Source organism: Mus musculus, chromosome 12 (assembly GCF_000001635.26).
Source record: "Mus musculus strain C57BL/6J chromosome 12, GRCm38.p6 C57BL/6J".
Lineage (NCBI taxonomy): Eukaryota > Metazoa > Chordata > Mammalia > Rodentia > Muridae > Mus > Mus musculus.
In genome coordinates, this window is record NC_000078.6 from 57654872 (window position 1) to 57669444 (window position 14573).

Genomic DNA, 14573 nt, shown 5'->3' on the forward strand with positions numbered 1-14573 from the left:
ACTCTGAATTTAAGTTGATTGTTATACCTTCCTTTAGTTCAGAAATTGTTTCTAGTTATTATAGAAATCATTTCTGTACTGCACGCGCATGGCCCTTTGGCCCAAAGGGGAAGCTGTTTGCAGCTGTGGAGCAGAGTAACAGTGTCTGAGTAAGTGATGTTTGAGTGTGCTCCCATGATCCCAGTGTCCTGGCAGAGTACTCACAGCTACTCCTTAAGCCATAAACAGGACTGAGAAAGGTATGCTGTTTACATTATGAATATAGTTATTGATTATATCAGTGGCTTATTAATGTCCTGAAATTTAAGGACAATAACTAAGACAGTTTTCTTTTTCTTTTATTATTATTAATTATTATTATTATTATTTAATTAGATATTTTCTTTATTTACATTTCAAATGCTATCCCGAAAGTTCACTATATCCTCCTCCCACCCTGCTCCCCTACCCACCCACTCCTATTTCTTGGCCCTGGCGTTCCCCTGTACTGGGGCATATAAAGTTTGCAAGACCAAGGGGCCTCTTTTCCCAATGATGGCCGACAACCAAACCCAGACACTATTGCATATGCCAGCAAGATTTTGCTGAAAGGACCCTGATATAGCTGTCTTGAGTGAAACTATGCCAGTGCCTGGCAAATACAGAAGTGGATGCTCACAGTCATCTATAGGATGGAACACAGGGCCCCCAGTGGAGGAGCTAGAGAAAGTACCCAAGGAGCTGAAGGGGTCTGCAACCCTATAGGAGGAACAACAATATGAACTAACCAGTACCCCGGAGCTCGTGTCTCTAGCTGCATATGTAGCAGAAGTTTTCTTTTTTTTAAGGCCTTCAGCTTGTAATCCACCTGGGTCTGCTACATCATCACCAGGTAGCACTGAGATTCACTGTCCTGAGCCAAGTCACACCCCCTTTCTGGTTGGCTATCAGGCTGACTGTGTTTCTGCCTATTTCCCCATATTTCCAGGAAGCACGTTTGGCCTATAGTTGTGAGCCCCGGTCAGTGGTTTGCTATCTCCTTGCCGCCATTTATTGGCTGCTTGTCCTGATGTGAGCTGGATCTTTCCATTCCTCACTGGCCTGGGGTGTCACTGCCCATACCACAGCTATATCTGCAGCACCTAGAACAGGAGTTGTCCTTTAAAAATAACCAAATCACCCAATTACACTCTGGGTCAGAAAGCCATTTTCGTTTCTAGGTTGTGGCAATGGCACCTCTCATATTTTCCTGTCATCCTGTCTCGTCTTTAGTAGCTACTGCTTTATCCCCATTTTGCTGTAGTTGGAGGATATAGATCTGATTATATCACTGATATCTGAGAAAAGAGTAGCTCTTTCTACCACACAAATCCAGAGTGCTTAGCTAAGCCTCACAATGTATTGCCCATGTGTTTCTCCATCTATCCATCCAACATCCATGTATAACTTACACTCTGCTTCCACTACAGTCCTTGTTCACTGAAATTGCTGGCACATTTCTCTGTGTTTGTTAGGGACTGTTGACATGGCCTGGGCTGTTCTTAGCGTCTTTGCACTCTATGGAAATACCTTTGCCCTTACCCAGCAGCTGTGCTGTATCCAGGTTCTTGCCTATCCAGAGGTGACCTCTCCCTATTCTCTTTGTACTCAAATTAAACTCTGATACAGAACACTTATTTTGGGTTATAGATACTGCATTTTATTTGTCTAGGAACATCAAACATACTTCCTTCCTATTCTACCATGACAGTGCTTTCTTACTCTAAATGTAACATCTTGGTGACATCATAGAAAGCGGTGATGCTTATATGTTTGCCTCCCCTGAAGCTAAAGGTTGTGGTTTTTTAAGATTAAAAGGGACTGTCCAGCATGCACAAGATTTGCAGAACATTAATCCAGACAAAATACTAATGTGGAGTGGGAGAAGACTGGAGATTCTACCCCTAGTTGATGAGTAATTGGCAATTTATGACTGCCGTGGGAGGGAGAGTCAGAGTCAGTGTCCTTTGGGGCTGAAGGTCATCAGAGGCTGCCCGTGTTTCAGTAAATAGGTCCAAACTATGCACATGTGGTCTGCCCTAAGCAGACTCAGTGGATTTCAAAAACTAGAACGCATGAAGATGGGAAGGAAAAGTGGTTGAAGACAGAGGGGAAGAACTGCAGGGAAGGGATTGGGGGTTGCATGAGATCAAATCAGGTTGTATGTATATATAACATTCTGAAACGTCAGAGAGTCGAAGTAGAAAAAGGGGAATGTTTAGGATACATTTCTTTCTCGGGCCTGACTAATGTATCCTCATGTGTCAGAGCCCCCTTCTTAGAATTGGGAACAAAATACCCATGGAAGGAGTTTCAGAGACAAAGTTTGGAGCTGAGTCAAAAGGATAGACCATCTAGAAACTGCCATATCTGGGGATCCATCCCATAATCAGCTTCTAAATCCTGACACCATTGCATACACTAGCAAGGTTTTGGGTTTTGCTGAAAGGACCCAGATGTAGCTGTCTCTTGTGAGGCTATGCTGGGGCCTGGCAAACACAGAAGTGGATGCTCACAGTCAGCTATTGGATGGATCACAGGGCTCCCAATGGAGGAGCTAGAGAAAGTACCCAAGGAGCTAAAGGGAACTGCAACCCTATAGGTGGAACAACAATATGAACTAACCAGTACCCCCCTGGAGCTCGTGCCTCTAGCTGCATATGTATCAGAAGATGGCCTAGTCGGCCATCAGTGGAGAGGCCCATTGGTCATGCAAACTTTATATGCCTCAGTACAGGGGAACGCCAGGGCCAAGAAGTGGGAGTGGGTGGGTGGGGGAGTGGGTGGGGGAGTGCGTGGGGGACTTTTGGAATAGCATTGGAAATGTAAATGAAATAAATACCTAATTAAAAAAAAAAGAACATTCACAAATCAGTTCCACTCACACCAACATGGAGGCTTTGCCCAGAGCATCTTCACACCACAGGTTCTCCAGTTTTGCTGTCTTCGGCTTAAATTTGAAACAAACAATTTTCATTTCTACAAGCTTGACTGAATGAAGTGACAGTCTTCAAGTCCTGCTCTTCTCTATTAAGGAAATGACTTAATAAGCAAGACAGTATATTTTATTAGTGCTTGTACTTTTCATTCATTTGCAAGAATTATCATCACTCAACTGTCATATGAGTTTGCTTTGCAACTACGATTAATGTATTTTTCCTTGATTATCTTATAGAATTTAATAATAAAAAAGTCTGCATCATATGAAAATATCCAAACATATTCCAGTGCACCATATACACGATTAAAGGTATTGTAAAATTTTTGGCTATTATATCTCAAAAATGTTTGTATTTATAGCAACAAAAATCATGCCTTTTCCCCAAAGTTTGAAGAGATATGCTGTTCCTTATTATTACCTTTTTGAGTTATTTGTAGTCTCATGAGATAGGAAGTATAATAAATAATGCAGGCCATGATCTCTATGGGTACATTTTAAATACATAAATAGCTTTTGTGAAATTCTTACTTGTGGATTTTTGATAAAAACCAACTAGTACAAAATCTAACAAGGGAAGTAAAAGATCTTTGCAATGAAAACTATAAAACATAGGAAGAACACTTTGAATACACTAGAAGGTAGAAACACCTCCTGAATTCATGGTGGTTGGGCAAGCTAATATTAAGAGTATAGTCATCTTACCAAGAGTTATCTATAAGTTCATTACAAAATTCCGGTGAAATCCTTCAAAGAAATGAAAAATAGTCCTGTACAAACACAAAGACTGTCAAGCCAGATCAGCTCCAAGCACAAAGTGCCACGCAAGAGTTATCGTAGGACCTGCTTTAAAATGAAACCACTGTCATGATAATAAAGATAGCAGTGTAATAGCACATACAGACACAAAGACAGTGTAACAGAGAACTTATAGAGCTACAACCATCGAATTCTCAGCACAGCTGCCAAAAAGCATAATACAAACAAACAAAAAATAGCCTCTTTAGCAAGTGGTTCTGGGAAATTTGGGCACCCACCCCTAGAAGGGTAAAACTAGATCCTTCTATCCAAAGTCCAGTTCAAATGGCATCATGTACCTTAGTGTAAGACATGTAACTTTGAAATTATTGAAGAAAAGCACTCTAATGGCATGAGCAACACGCTTCTGAATATTGCCCCAGTAACTCAGGACATAATAACAAGAACTGAAAACTGGGATTGTATCAAATTACAGGGCTTCTGTTCAAAAAGAGATCAGAGAGACAGCCTAGAAAATGCAAATAATAATAATAATAATAATAATAATAATAATAATAATAATAATAAAAATCTTTGCCAGATATCTATATGACAAGAATTAATATACAGAGTATAGAAAGAACTCCAAATAATCAAGTCAAATAAAAAAACTCAAAACCCCCAAACCCAAACCAAACCAAGCGACCAAGCAAGGAAACAAACAAACAAAAACCAAACAAAAAACCAAACTGAAAGAAAGTAGGAAAGGAGACTCAATCACTAAATGGACAAATGAACTAAACATTTTTCAAGGTTTGAAGAACAAATGATTGATAAATACATGGGAAAGTGTCAATATTCTTAGCCCATCAGGTAAGTACAAATCAAATCTGCCTTGACAGTTTATCTTGTCCTAGTTCCAACAGTCATGACCAAGAAAACATGACGGCAGATGCTGGCGAGAGTGTGGGCAAAAGGAATCTGTTTGCACTACTAGTGGGAATGTAAATTACTGTAGCCACTGTGGGAAATCAACATGGAGGTTGGTCAGGAAACTAAAAATAGAGCTGTGATCCAGCCTAACTGCTCCTGTGTACACTCCTGAGTGAATCAAAATCAGTATGCAACAAACACCCATGCATATCCATGTTTGTCGGAGCTCTAATCACAGCAGACAAGTGACCATCAGGTAGAGGCCATCAGTGGTAGATAAAGGAATGAATAAAGACAATGTGGCTTGCACACCACTGAACAGGATTCAGCCATAAAGAAGGGCAAAAGTGTTTCATTTGAGGGGAAATGGATGTAGTCTGGAGGCCATCATCTGATGTGAAAGAGGTCAGGTGGAGAAAGACAAATATGGTATCCTCTATCTAGATCTAGAAGAGAGACTGTTTGGGAAAAGTAAGGACATTGGGGTGAAGGGATAAGAAAAAGACAGGGGCAAGTGTGGTCAAAGTACACTGCATACGTGCCTGAGAATGTCACGATAGAAAATGTTATTTCAGACAATTCATACACACCAGTGACAACTTTGAGTATATTATTTAATTTTTACTCAATAAAGCCAAACCACGTTAATTGCAGTTATGATTGTATTAAATTATATATATATATATATGTATATATATATATATATATATATATATTCCACCTCTGTTTTCTTATTAAGAGATCAAAGTCTAAATTTGAGTTGAGGAAAGAAGAGACCCCACTGCCATTTATAATGAAGGACGACATAGACACCAACTTGGAACAGTTGAAGTACCAGAAGAAGAAGGAGCTGGAGCACCAGCTCGCCAAGCAAAGAATCTCGTTTAACCTCTCCCGAAAGGACAGCCTGGAAAGCCTTCAGGGCTCAGAAGACATGAAAATCCTGTCTATGTCTCTCATTGAAGCATCAAGAAAAGCTGGCATTACCTACGTTGTATTTCCTAGTAAAAAGAAGAAACTCCTGAAGAAAGGGACGAAGTTCCAGAAGATGGCACACGTGTATGAGAAGCTCTCGGGGCCGCCGAAAAAAATCCAAAGGTTCTGTTCAAGTAGTACATTCTCATGGCTCGAAGGGGGTATTATATTATCACTTAGGGGCGTAATTCTATGATTTGATCCAGAATAGCTACTGCTTATTTTTCACGAGAAATATGCTAGCTGGAGAGTAAAGCTCCAATTTAAAAATATGTAGATATCACATAGTACAAGTATATGGATTATTTAATTTCCTGTTTTAAGACTGAACCCATTTTATGTCTCTCCATTTAAAGAAAAAAAAAACAATACCATCTATTCCAAAATCAAAATAGATGGCTGATATTTAACTGTTTAAAGATCTCTGTCGGGTTGTGTAATAAACATAGTAAACATAAGCATTTTGTGTGCCGTGAGCCTGTCTTCAAGGATCAACACACACAAAATAATTATGTTTTCACCTCAATCAGAGCTAATAGTAGCTGGCCTACTTTTACAACGTGGAGCTCCTGAAATCAGAAGAGCAGAAAGGCCTGGCACCTGCACTCTTACTGTTGACGACATAGATGCTGCCTGTAACCAAGGCATCTATGGAAGTTTCCAGGAATCCTGGGGATAATTTTTTTTTTTCTCTAGACTTTCTCAGAATATAGAGTCTGAAACTCATGCCTAATTGGAATGTACAGGCTTTCCTGGTGATAAGGGGTTAGAAATGTTTTGTTGTTATTAATATATGCTGGCTCCTTGGTGTGACTGGTGACATTATCTTAGGAGTTTGGGTGGCAGCAGGGGCAGAGGACAGCTGCAGTGTGGGAGAACCGCCCAGACCTGAGGTGTGTGCTGGTCTTCCCAGGTCCAGTGTCTCAGCAAGCTTCCCTTTGGCTCATCTTCAGGTTTCCGATAGATTTCTCTGAGTTGAACAATCCATGAGGGAGCAATCAGACATTTGCTATGTACCTTTGACACACTTGCTGATTTTTGGATCTTTGTCCTCCTAGTGAGACGACAAGACTGTACCACGTTGACTGCCCCTCCAGTGACACCTATTCAAAACAACAGCAGACTAAATATTTCCTGGGTGTTTTTGCAGTGCTCACAGAGCTCTCCTCATTTTCTTTCGCCATTTCAAAACTCTGTTTGAATAAATTAAAACCCTTACCTTGAAATTAACCAGAACCAAAGACTGTACAAGTCAGCACGCTTCTGTATGGTTAGTGAGTAGGAATAGAAGCTGCGTGAGGAGCCCAGAGCCGAAGACTGTACAAGTCAGCAGACTTCTGTGTGCTTAGACAGTAGGAAAAGAAGCTGCAGAGTTTCACATTTGCTCCCAGATCTATTTTTAACGCACTTGCCCACCACACCAAACACATAATCCAGGACAGAGTTAGAACTAGGAATGAAATTATCTGTATATTCTGTTTTTCATGACTCATGTCTATTACCTGCATCCAATCTTTCCTCATTCCTTAACCTTTAGCCTTTCTACATGTTATACTTATGAAAATGTAATGTATATGCATACACACACATGGATACTATTGAGCTTTAAAGAAAAATGAAATCACAAAAGTTTCAGGCAAATGGATGGATTTAGAATGTGTAATATTTAATGCAGTCAGACACTCCAAGAAAGAAGCAAGCAAGCACCTTCTCCTGTGTACGTGGAATCTAGCCAGCTCCCACCATTTGGAGAAATGCATTTGCCTCTTTTAATAACCTACCTTAAAATGTGCATCCGCTGCGACATTCACAGTAGGGAGTGTAGGAGGGGCTCTGTGCACTGGCCCTCCAGAAACAACTGTATCTTGGATGGTGTGTCCATACTTCCTGCTTCCCTTTGAAACCTCCAGCTGATTATGTATCAATATAGATAGGAAGTAATTGTTAGCTCAAAGCGAGTTATGGAGCACCTTGAAGATAACTTCATTTCTAAGTATAGGACTTTTTAAAAAATTAAGTGTGGTGACGCAGAAATATTCTCCTTACCATTTTACACCTGGCTTTTTCTTGCCGAGCGACAGCCATTCTCGGCTGACTCCCTTGATGATCTGAGATGGACCCCATGCTTTCTCACCTATCAAGTGGGATCTTGACTCTAGAATGTTGTTCCTGCTGAAGGTCATTTGTGCTATTTAAAGTCCTTGCCTCGAATATTACCTTTCAGTCCCCCTGGGTCAGGCTGCCTCTGTTGCTTCCCATCCTCAGCCGGGCTCTGGCAGAACACCAGATACCTGCAGCAACAGCACAGCCATTGCTCCTTTAGATGGTATCCTTGGCTCTGAGACCTGAGTTGTGAGACCTGCCAGTGAGGGAGTAGAGGGAGCCCTCAGTCACTGATGCCTTCGCTTCAGCTTTTCCTTATTCTGTTTCCCCGAGAGCTGGAGGCAGTTCAGTTCCAGGAACAAGGATCCGTCAGCTCTAACCGCCATGCCCTTGGTGACCAGGCCAAGCCACTTGATTTCTTAGGCTGTTTCCTCACCTGGAAGATGAGCTTACCCACATGACAGCTAAGGTTATTTCCAGCTCAGAAGTCTCGTAAGTGAGACAGTAAAATCAACATTATCCTATACAAATGGACTAGCTTGAGCAACACACTTAAGCTGTTTAAAACTTCCCTGTTCCCTCCACCAGCGCCACATCTCACCTCAAGATAATTATGTGTACACATATTCCGCCCTGCGAGCCTGGCCTCCCTACGTGGCAGATGAACCAGCAGCTTAATTTACAATCTTGTTCTTTCAACTGAGAAACCACGGACCATACTCCCGGCTGTGAAAAATGTGAATGCAGACTTTCTGATCATGATTTTGCTTCCTCCTTTTTTTCCCTTTTAATTTGGGCTATTTAATTTCAATGATCCGAGACTATAGCTTTCCCTTGTAAAAGTTCACCCATTATCTGTGTTTGCTTTTTACATTCCCCTAGAAACTTGTCTAACAGGTCCTAGTTCCCTTTAAGATATTATAATTATTTTATCAGCTAGTAAGATAATACATCCTCATTGTAAAAAAAAGAACTAGAAAATATTACAGCCCTGGTCTAGCAAAGTTTATATGCCCCAGTACAGGGGAATGCCAGGGCCAGGAAGCAGGAGTGGGTGGGTAGGGAAGCAGGGCGGTGGGGGGGTGGGCGAGGGGAGGGAGGTCTAGGGGACTTTCAGAATAGCATTTGAAATGTAAATGAAGAAAACATCTAATAAAAATAAAAATTAAAAAAAAGAAAGAAAATATTGCAGGCCTGTCACTAAGTCACCGTTAACATAGTTTTGAATGTGTACATGGGGACACATTCAGATAAACCTGTGGGAACAGATTATCCTTTATGCATATGCATGCATGTTACGTGTGAGCTTACATATTATATAGAGAGTATGGAACTCGATCCTTCAGTTCTGGCATTGATTGTTTTTTTAAGCTGTAGGTAGTTGGTGGGGATGGGCGAAGAAGAGAGTACTTGTTAGTTTACTTTATGCCTTCTAAATGATATATATATATATATATATATATATATGGCATATGTTTATGGTTAAAAGTAACTTTTTGACTTTCTTTTTAAAAAGCATTTTGGGGGAAATGAGTGAAGAGCAGGAATTCTCCACATGAACTTGTATTTGCTCTGAGTTTCTTGCAGAACAGACTAAGGGGCTGCACAACCGAATGTGTAACTGCGTTCTTTCCCAGATCTACAGGGCTGTAAAGGAAATAGATGTGCTATAAATGAAACATACGTGCATTTTAATTTCAAGTATTTATTCCATAAAGGGATCTTTAAGCCGAGAGTCGCCTCTGCTTTAAAGCCGGAAGGGACTGCAGTTGACGTAAGAAGTGAGCAGGTTGTAAATGAAATGATTGCTTGAGCTCAGCAGCTCATTTCTTTAGAGTAGATTTATTGTGCACCTTGTGTACACCAGATACTACTCTGGATAGGGAACTGCAAATGAGGACAGTGAAGAATACTCTTGAACCTCCTGCCCTCGCAGAGTCTATATTAGACATACAGAGTCTGCATTCTGGGGGGGGGGGGGAGACAGTGGAGAGATTAACCAGTGTGGTAAGAATGTGATAAACATATCATGAAGAGGCTAAGGCAGGATTGACTAATACAGGAGAATCTTACAGGAGAATCACACAGGAGCTGCTGCATTGGGCAGAGTACTCAGATGCCTTCGTAACTCAGAGCCGAACGGTATGGGGCAGTGACATGTTTAAATCTCTGAAGAAGAGGTAAACGCAAGTGCAGAAGCCCCGAGTTGGAGAACATGCTTATTGCTTTTGGCCAGCAGGTAGAGCAGTGTCTGGAACACCAGAGACGGATAAGCAAGTGAGGTCAAGAAAGTGTTTGGGGGATAATACCCAGTATTGCCCTATTGGCCACGGTAAGTGATAAATGTGAAATTACTCACGAGTGCCCATCTGCTGAAGCTCTAGAGATGTCTTTGTGAGTAAGAATGCTTTTACAATCACAGGAACCTGAGTTCAAATTGCCTGTACCCATGCAAAAATGATGGGCATGGCTGCTTGTGCCTGTCACCCTAGCACTGAGGGTGGGGTAAGGGAGAGACAGGTGGGTCCTGGCAGCTCGCTGCAATAGAGCTTCAGACTCCATAAGATCCTGTGACTCAGGAGTGAAATGGAGGGAGATAGACAGTGACACCCAACATCTTTCTCTGGAGTCTACATGTGCATCTGTGGGTGCATGTACCCATACATACTTGTATACGTGCATGCAAACACCATATACATAAATTAAAAAAGGACAATGTATATCTGTAAGTCACTGTGACCTTGAGAAATCAGAGATGTTTGTAGGATATGATAAATATTTTGTATCTTTAATTATAAAAGGAGAGCTCAAGAGCAGAGGACAGTATGTTAAAATGATCAAATGCATCTTTCAGAAGACTCACCATGGTAGTGGTATGAATTAAGAAATTATAATGGAAGCACAGAAACGATAGGAAAGCTATTGAATGGCCCACATGAGAAATGGCTGCTTGGTCTGAAGTGATAGGAGTCCAGCTGCTGAAAAGAGGCCACATTCTAGACAGATGTTAGGAGGACAGCCAACAGTATTTGCTCATGGACTATTGGAAAGGTATGAGGAAAATAAAAAAGAAATTAAGGATACTCCCAAGGATTTTTTACTGGAGCGATTGAAATTATGAAGGTTTCTCCAGATGTTCAGGACTGTGTAAGGAGTAGGTGGCCATGATGAGAGTTAGACAAAGGTCTATTAGGAGTGAATGTCGGTTTAGCTTCAGATCACGGAGCCATTATAGGAGAGGTGAGATGGTGGGCAGGCCAGTAAAGGTAAATACTACTGTTCCTGCTGTGTAAGTGTAAACTCCTGTGGTGGTTTGTATGTGCATGGGCCAGGGCGTGACACTATTAGAAGGTGTGTCACTGTGGGCATAGCCTTTAGTACCCTAGTTCTAGCTGCCTAGATGTGAGTATTCTGTTAGTAGTCCTCAGATGAAAATGTAGAACTCTCAGCTCCTCCTGAACCATTCCTGCCTGGATGCTGCTATGTCCCCGTTTTGATGCTAATGGACTGAACCGCTAAACCTGTAAGCCAGCCCTAGTTAAATGTTGTCCTTATAAGAGTTGCCTTGGTCATGGTGTCTGTTCACAGCCACAAACATGGCTTTGGAAAAAGAAAGCCAGATCAACAGTTGCAAGTCAGGTGTTAGAAGGTGTGCACATCTGGACCTAAGGTGGTCATTGCAATGAACACCTGGTTCAATTTACCTTCACCATAGGTTGTAGGGATTTTCTTCTAGATATTTGGTTTTACCACTGGCCAAACAGGAAATGGAGTGGCCACCTGTATTTGTCTTTGATATCGCCGATCGTGTCATTCCTATGAATGTGTAATTTTGTCGGTGACCTGGTGGATTTTAATGTGTGCTGGCTTACTGGAGGATGGTATGGGGTAGGATGAAGCACACCCAGAGTTTTCTCAGCTTATCTTTTTTCTTTTTTAAACTACCATTATGTTCTTGTCTACACTGAATTCTGAGTTACTCTCTGCTGCTACATGTTGGAGGATAAGAAAATGATTGCAGTGTAGGCCCTTCCTTGCTTCCATAGATCCATTATTAGATACTCAGGGGCTAATAATAATAGTCTTCCTATCACTTGACTAATTAATTCTTTAATTTTATTGACTCAGTGTCGTGTTAAGTTTAGAGTGAGTATGTAGGGGCTGGCGAGATGGCTCTGGTTAAGAGCACCGACTGCTCTTCCAGAGGTCCTGAGTTCAAATCCCAGCAACCACATCGTGATTCACAACCATCTATAATGGGATCCATGCCCTCTTCTGGTGTGTCTGAAGGCAGCAACATACATACAGTAAATATACTCACATACAATAAATAAATCTAAAAATAATAGAGTGAGTATCTACTGGCCTTTAGAAGGCCGGAGTACTTGTGTTTAGACTCTTTGGGAGTATATTTGTGGATGCATGTGTCACGTGGTGGAGCACTCTCAGTGGGATCTGGCCTGTGCTTCATGTCAGGTGAGGTTTTAGGCTGGGAACTCTTTTGGTTTTGAGATCTGGGCAAAATGACATGAATCTCAAATGTATAGCCAGTTAATTTTTATGCCCAAAAAACCCAGAAGTTTCTTGCTTATCTAAGACAAACAATACCTCAGCAGGCCACCCACCTGTCTTATCAATGGAAAAAAAACCAAAAACCAAAACTGTATCCATTTAGTTATTGCCACAGGTTCTTGCAAAGTGAGATCCTGTCGTAATTGTGTCCTTGGTGTCTGCACTGACTAGGCTGTTCTCGCTGGGATTTGCCACTCTGCAGCCACGTTTGTCCCACCGAGACCACTGAACCACATCAGTTCCTCCTTCATCCTCCACTTCTTCACCTCTGCCTCTGAGATCAGGATCCATAGTGTTTCTGTATGTGCCCTCACATTCGCATCTTCTGTTTCCCCTCCAGGGGTTAGAGCTTGATTAGGGATGCCACAGTTGGCAGATCAGCTTTCCTTTCCCAAGGTTTTTAAGCACTCACTCTTTTTTTTTCTTTCTGGTTTTATGTATTTTATTTTATCGTTTTCCCTCTTTGAACTTGAATTTCTTTTCTTTTTTTCTTTCTTTTTTTTCCCATTTTTTATTAGGTATTTAGCTCATTTACATTTCCAATGCTATACCAAAAGTCCCCTATACCCACCCACCCTCACTCCCCTACCCACCCACTTCCCCTTTTTGGCCCTGGCGTTCCCCTGTACTGGGGCATATAAAGTTTGCGTGTCCAATGGGCCTCTCTTTCCAGTGATGGCCGACTAGGCCATCTTTTGATACATATGCAGCTAGAGTCAAGAGCTCCGGGGTACTGGTTAGTTCATAATGTTGTTCTACCTATAGGGTTGCAGATCCCTTTAGCTCCTTGGGTACTTTCTCTAGCTCCTCCATTGGGAGCCCTGTGATCCATCCATTAGCTGACTGTGAGCATCCACTTCTGTGTTTGCTAGGCCCCGGCATAGTCTCACAAGAGACAGCTACATCTGGGTCCTTTCGATAAAATCTTGCTAGTGTATGCAATGGTGTCAGCGTTTGGATGCTGATTATGGGGTGGATCCCTGGATATGGCAGTCTCTACATGGTCCATCCTTTCATCTCAGCTCCAAACTTTGTCTCTGTAACTCCTTCCATGGGTGTTTTGTTCCCACTTCTAAGGAGGGGCATAGTGTCCACACTTCAGTCTTCATTCTTCTTGAGTTTCATGTGTTTAGCAAATTGTATCTTATATCTTGGGTATCCTAGGTTTGGGGCTAATATCCACTTATCAGTGAGTACATATTGTGTGAGTTCCTTTGTGAATGTGTTACCTCACTCAGGATGATGCCCTCCAGGTCCATCCATTTGGCTAGGAATTTCATAAATTCATTCTTTTTAATAGCTGAGTAGTACTCCATTGTGTAGATGTACCACATTTTCTGTATCCATTCCTCTGTTGAGGGGCATCTGGGTTCTTTCCAGCTTCTGGCTATTATAAATAAGGCTGCTATGAAGATAGTGGAGCATGTGTCCTTCTTACCAGTTGGGGCATCTTCTGGATATATGCCCAGGAGAGGTATTGCTGGATCCTCCGGTAGTACTATGTCCAATTTTCTGAGGAACCGCCAGACTGATTTCCAGAGTGGTTGTACAAGCCTGCAATCCCACCAACAATGGAGGAGTGTTCCTCTTTCTCCACATCCACGCCAGCATCTGCTGTCACCTGAATTTTTGATCTTAGCCATTCTGACTGGTGTGAGGTGGAATATCAGGGTTGTTTTGATTTGCATTTCCCTGATGATTAAGGATGTTGAACATTTTTTCAGGTGCTTCTCTGCCATTCGGTATTCCTCAGGTGAGAATTCTTTGTTCAGTTCTGAGCCCCATTTTTTAATGGGGTTATTTGATTTTCTGAAGTCCACCTTCTTGAGTTCTTTATATATGTTGGATATTAGTCCCCTATCTGATTTAGGATAGGTAAAGATCCTTTCCCAATCTGTTGGTGGTCTTTTTGTCTTATTGACGGTGTCTTTTGCCTTGCAGAAACTTTGGAGTTTCATTAGGTCCCATTTGTCAATTCTCGATCTTACAGCACAAGCCATTGCTGTTCTGTTCAGGAATTTTTCCCCTGAAGCACTCACTCTTTTATGACAGGATCTTAGAGTATTATCTTGGTATCAGTGTGTTTTATGTGGGAACTTGTTAGAATATAAACCCCAGGACCCCACCCTATGTCTGCTCAATTAGAGAGCGGGACGCCCAAAAATCTGCCTTTCAACAAGTCCCCTAGATGTTTCTGGTGAATGGTAACTTGTAAGATAATAGGTAGTGTAACTCAGGCTTCACTAACTAGGGCCAGCTGCAATATGGATATGGGAGGGTGAAGGACTGGCAGCTG

The 14573-nt window shown here is 41.7% G+C and overlaps 1 protein-coding gene and 1 long non-coding RNA gene across 18 annotated transcripts in view; one reads left to right on the top strand and one right to left on the bottom strand.

Moving 5' to 3' along the window:
• The window catches only part of Ttc6 (tetratricopeptide repeat domain 6), a 191208-nt gene that overhangs the window by 108168 nt on the left and 68467 nt on the right, over positions 1-14573 (top strand). For all 17 annotated transcript variants that reach the window (XR_001780477.2, XR_001780479.2, XR_001780482.2 and 14 more), the window contains 2 exons: positions 3194-3268; positions 5367-5725. Coding sequence is in view for 11 of the 17 variants with exons in the window: in XM_017315184.2 (XP_017170673.1) it covers positions 3194-3268; positions 5367-5725 (434 nt within the window). In the remaining 6 variants the exon portion in view is untranslated. The remainder of the gene's footprint in view (positions 1-3193; positions 3269-5366; positions 5726-14573) is intronic.
• Positions 6587-8040, bottom strand: BC042761 (cDNA sequence BC042761). The gene is made up of 3 exons (NR_131112.1): positions 7649-8040; positions 7384-7512; positions 6587-6705 (listed from the first exon to the last, which is right to left on the bottom strand). It is a non-coding gene; the product is annotated as a cDNA sequence BC042761 (long non-coding RNA).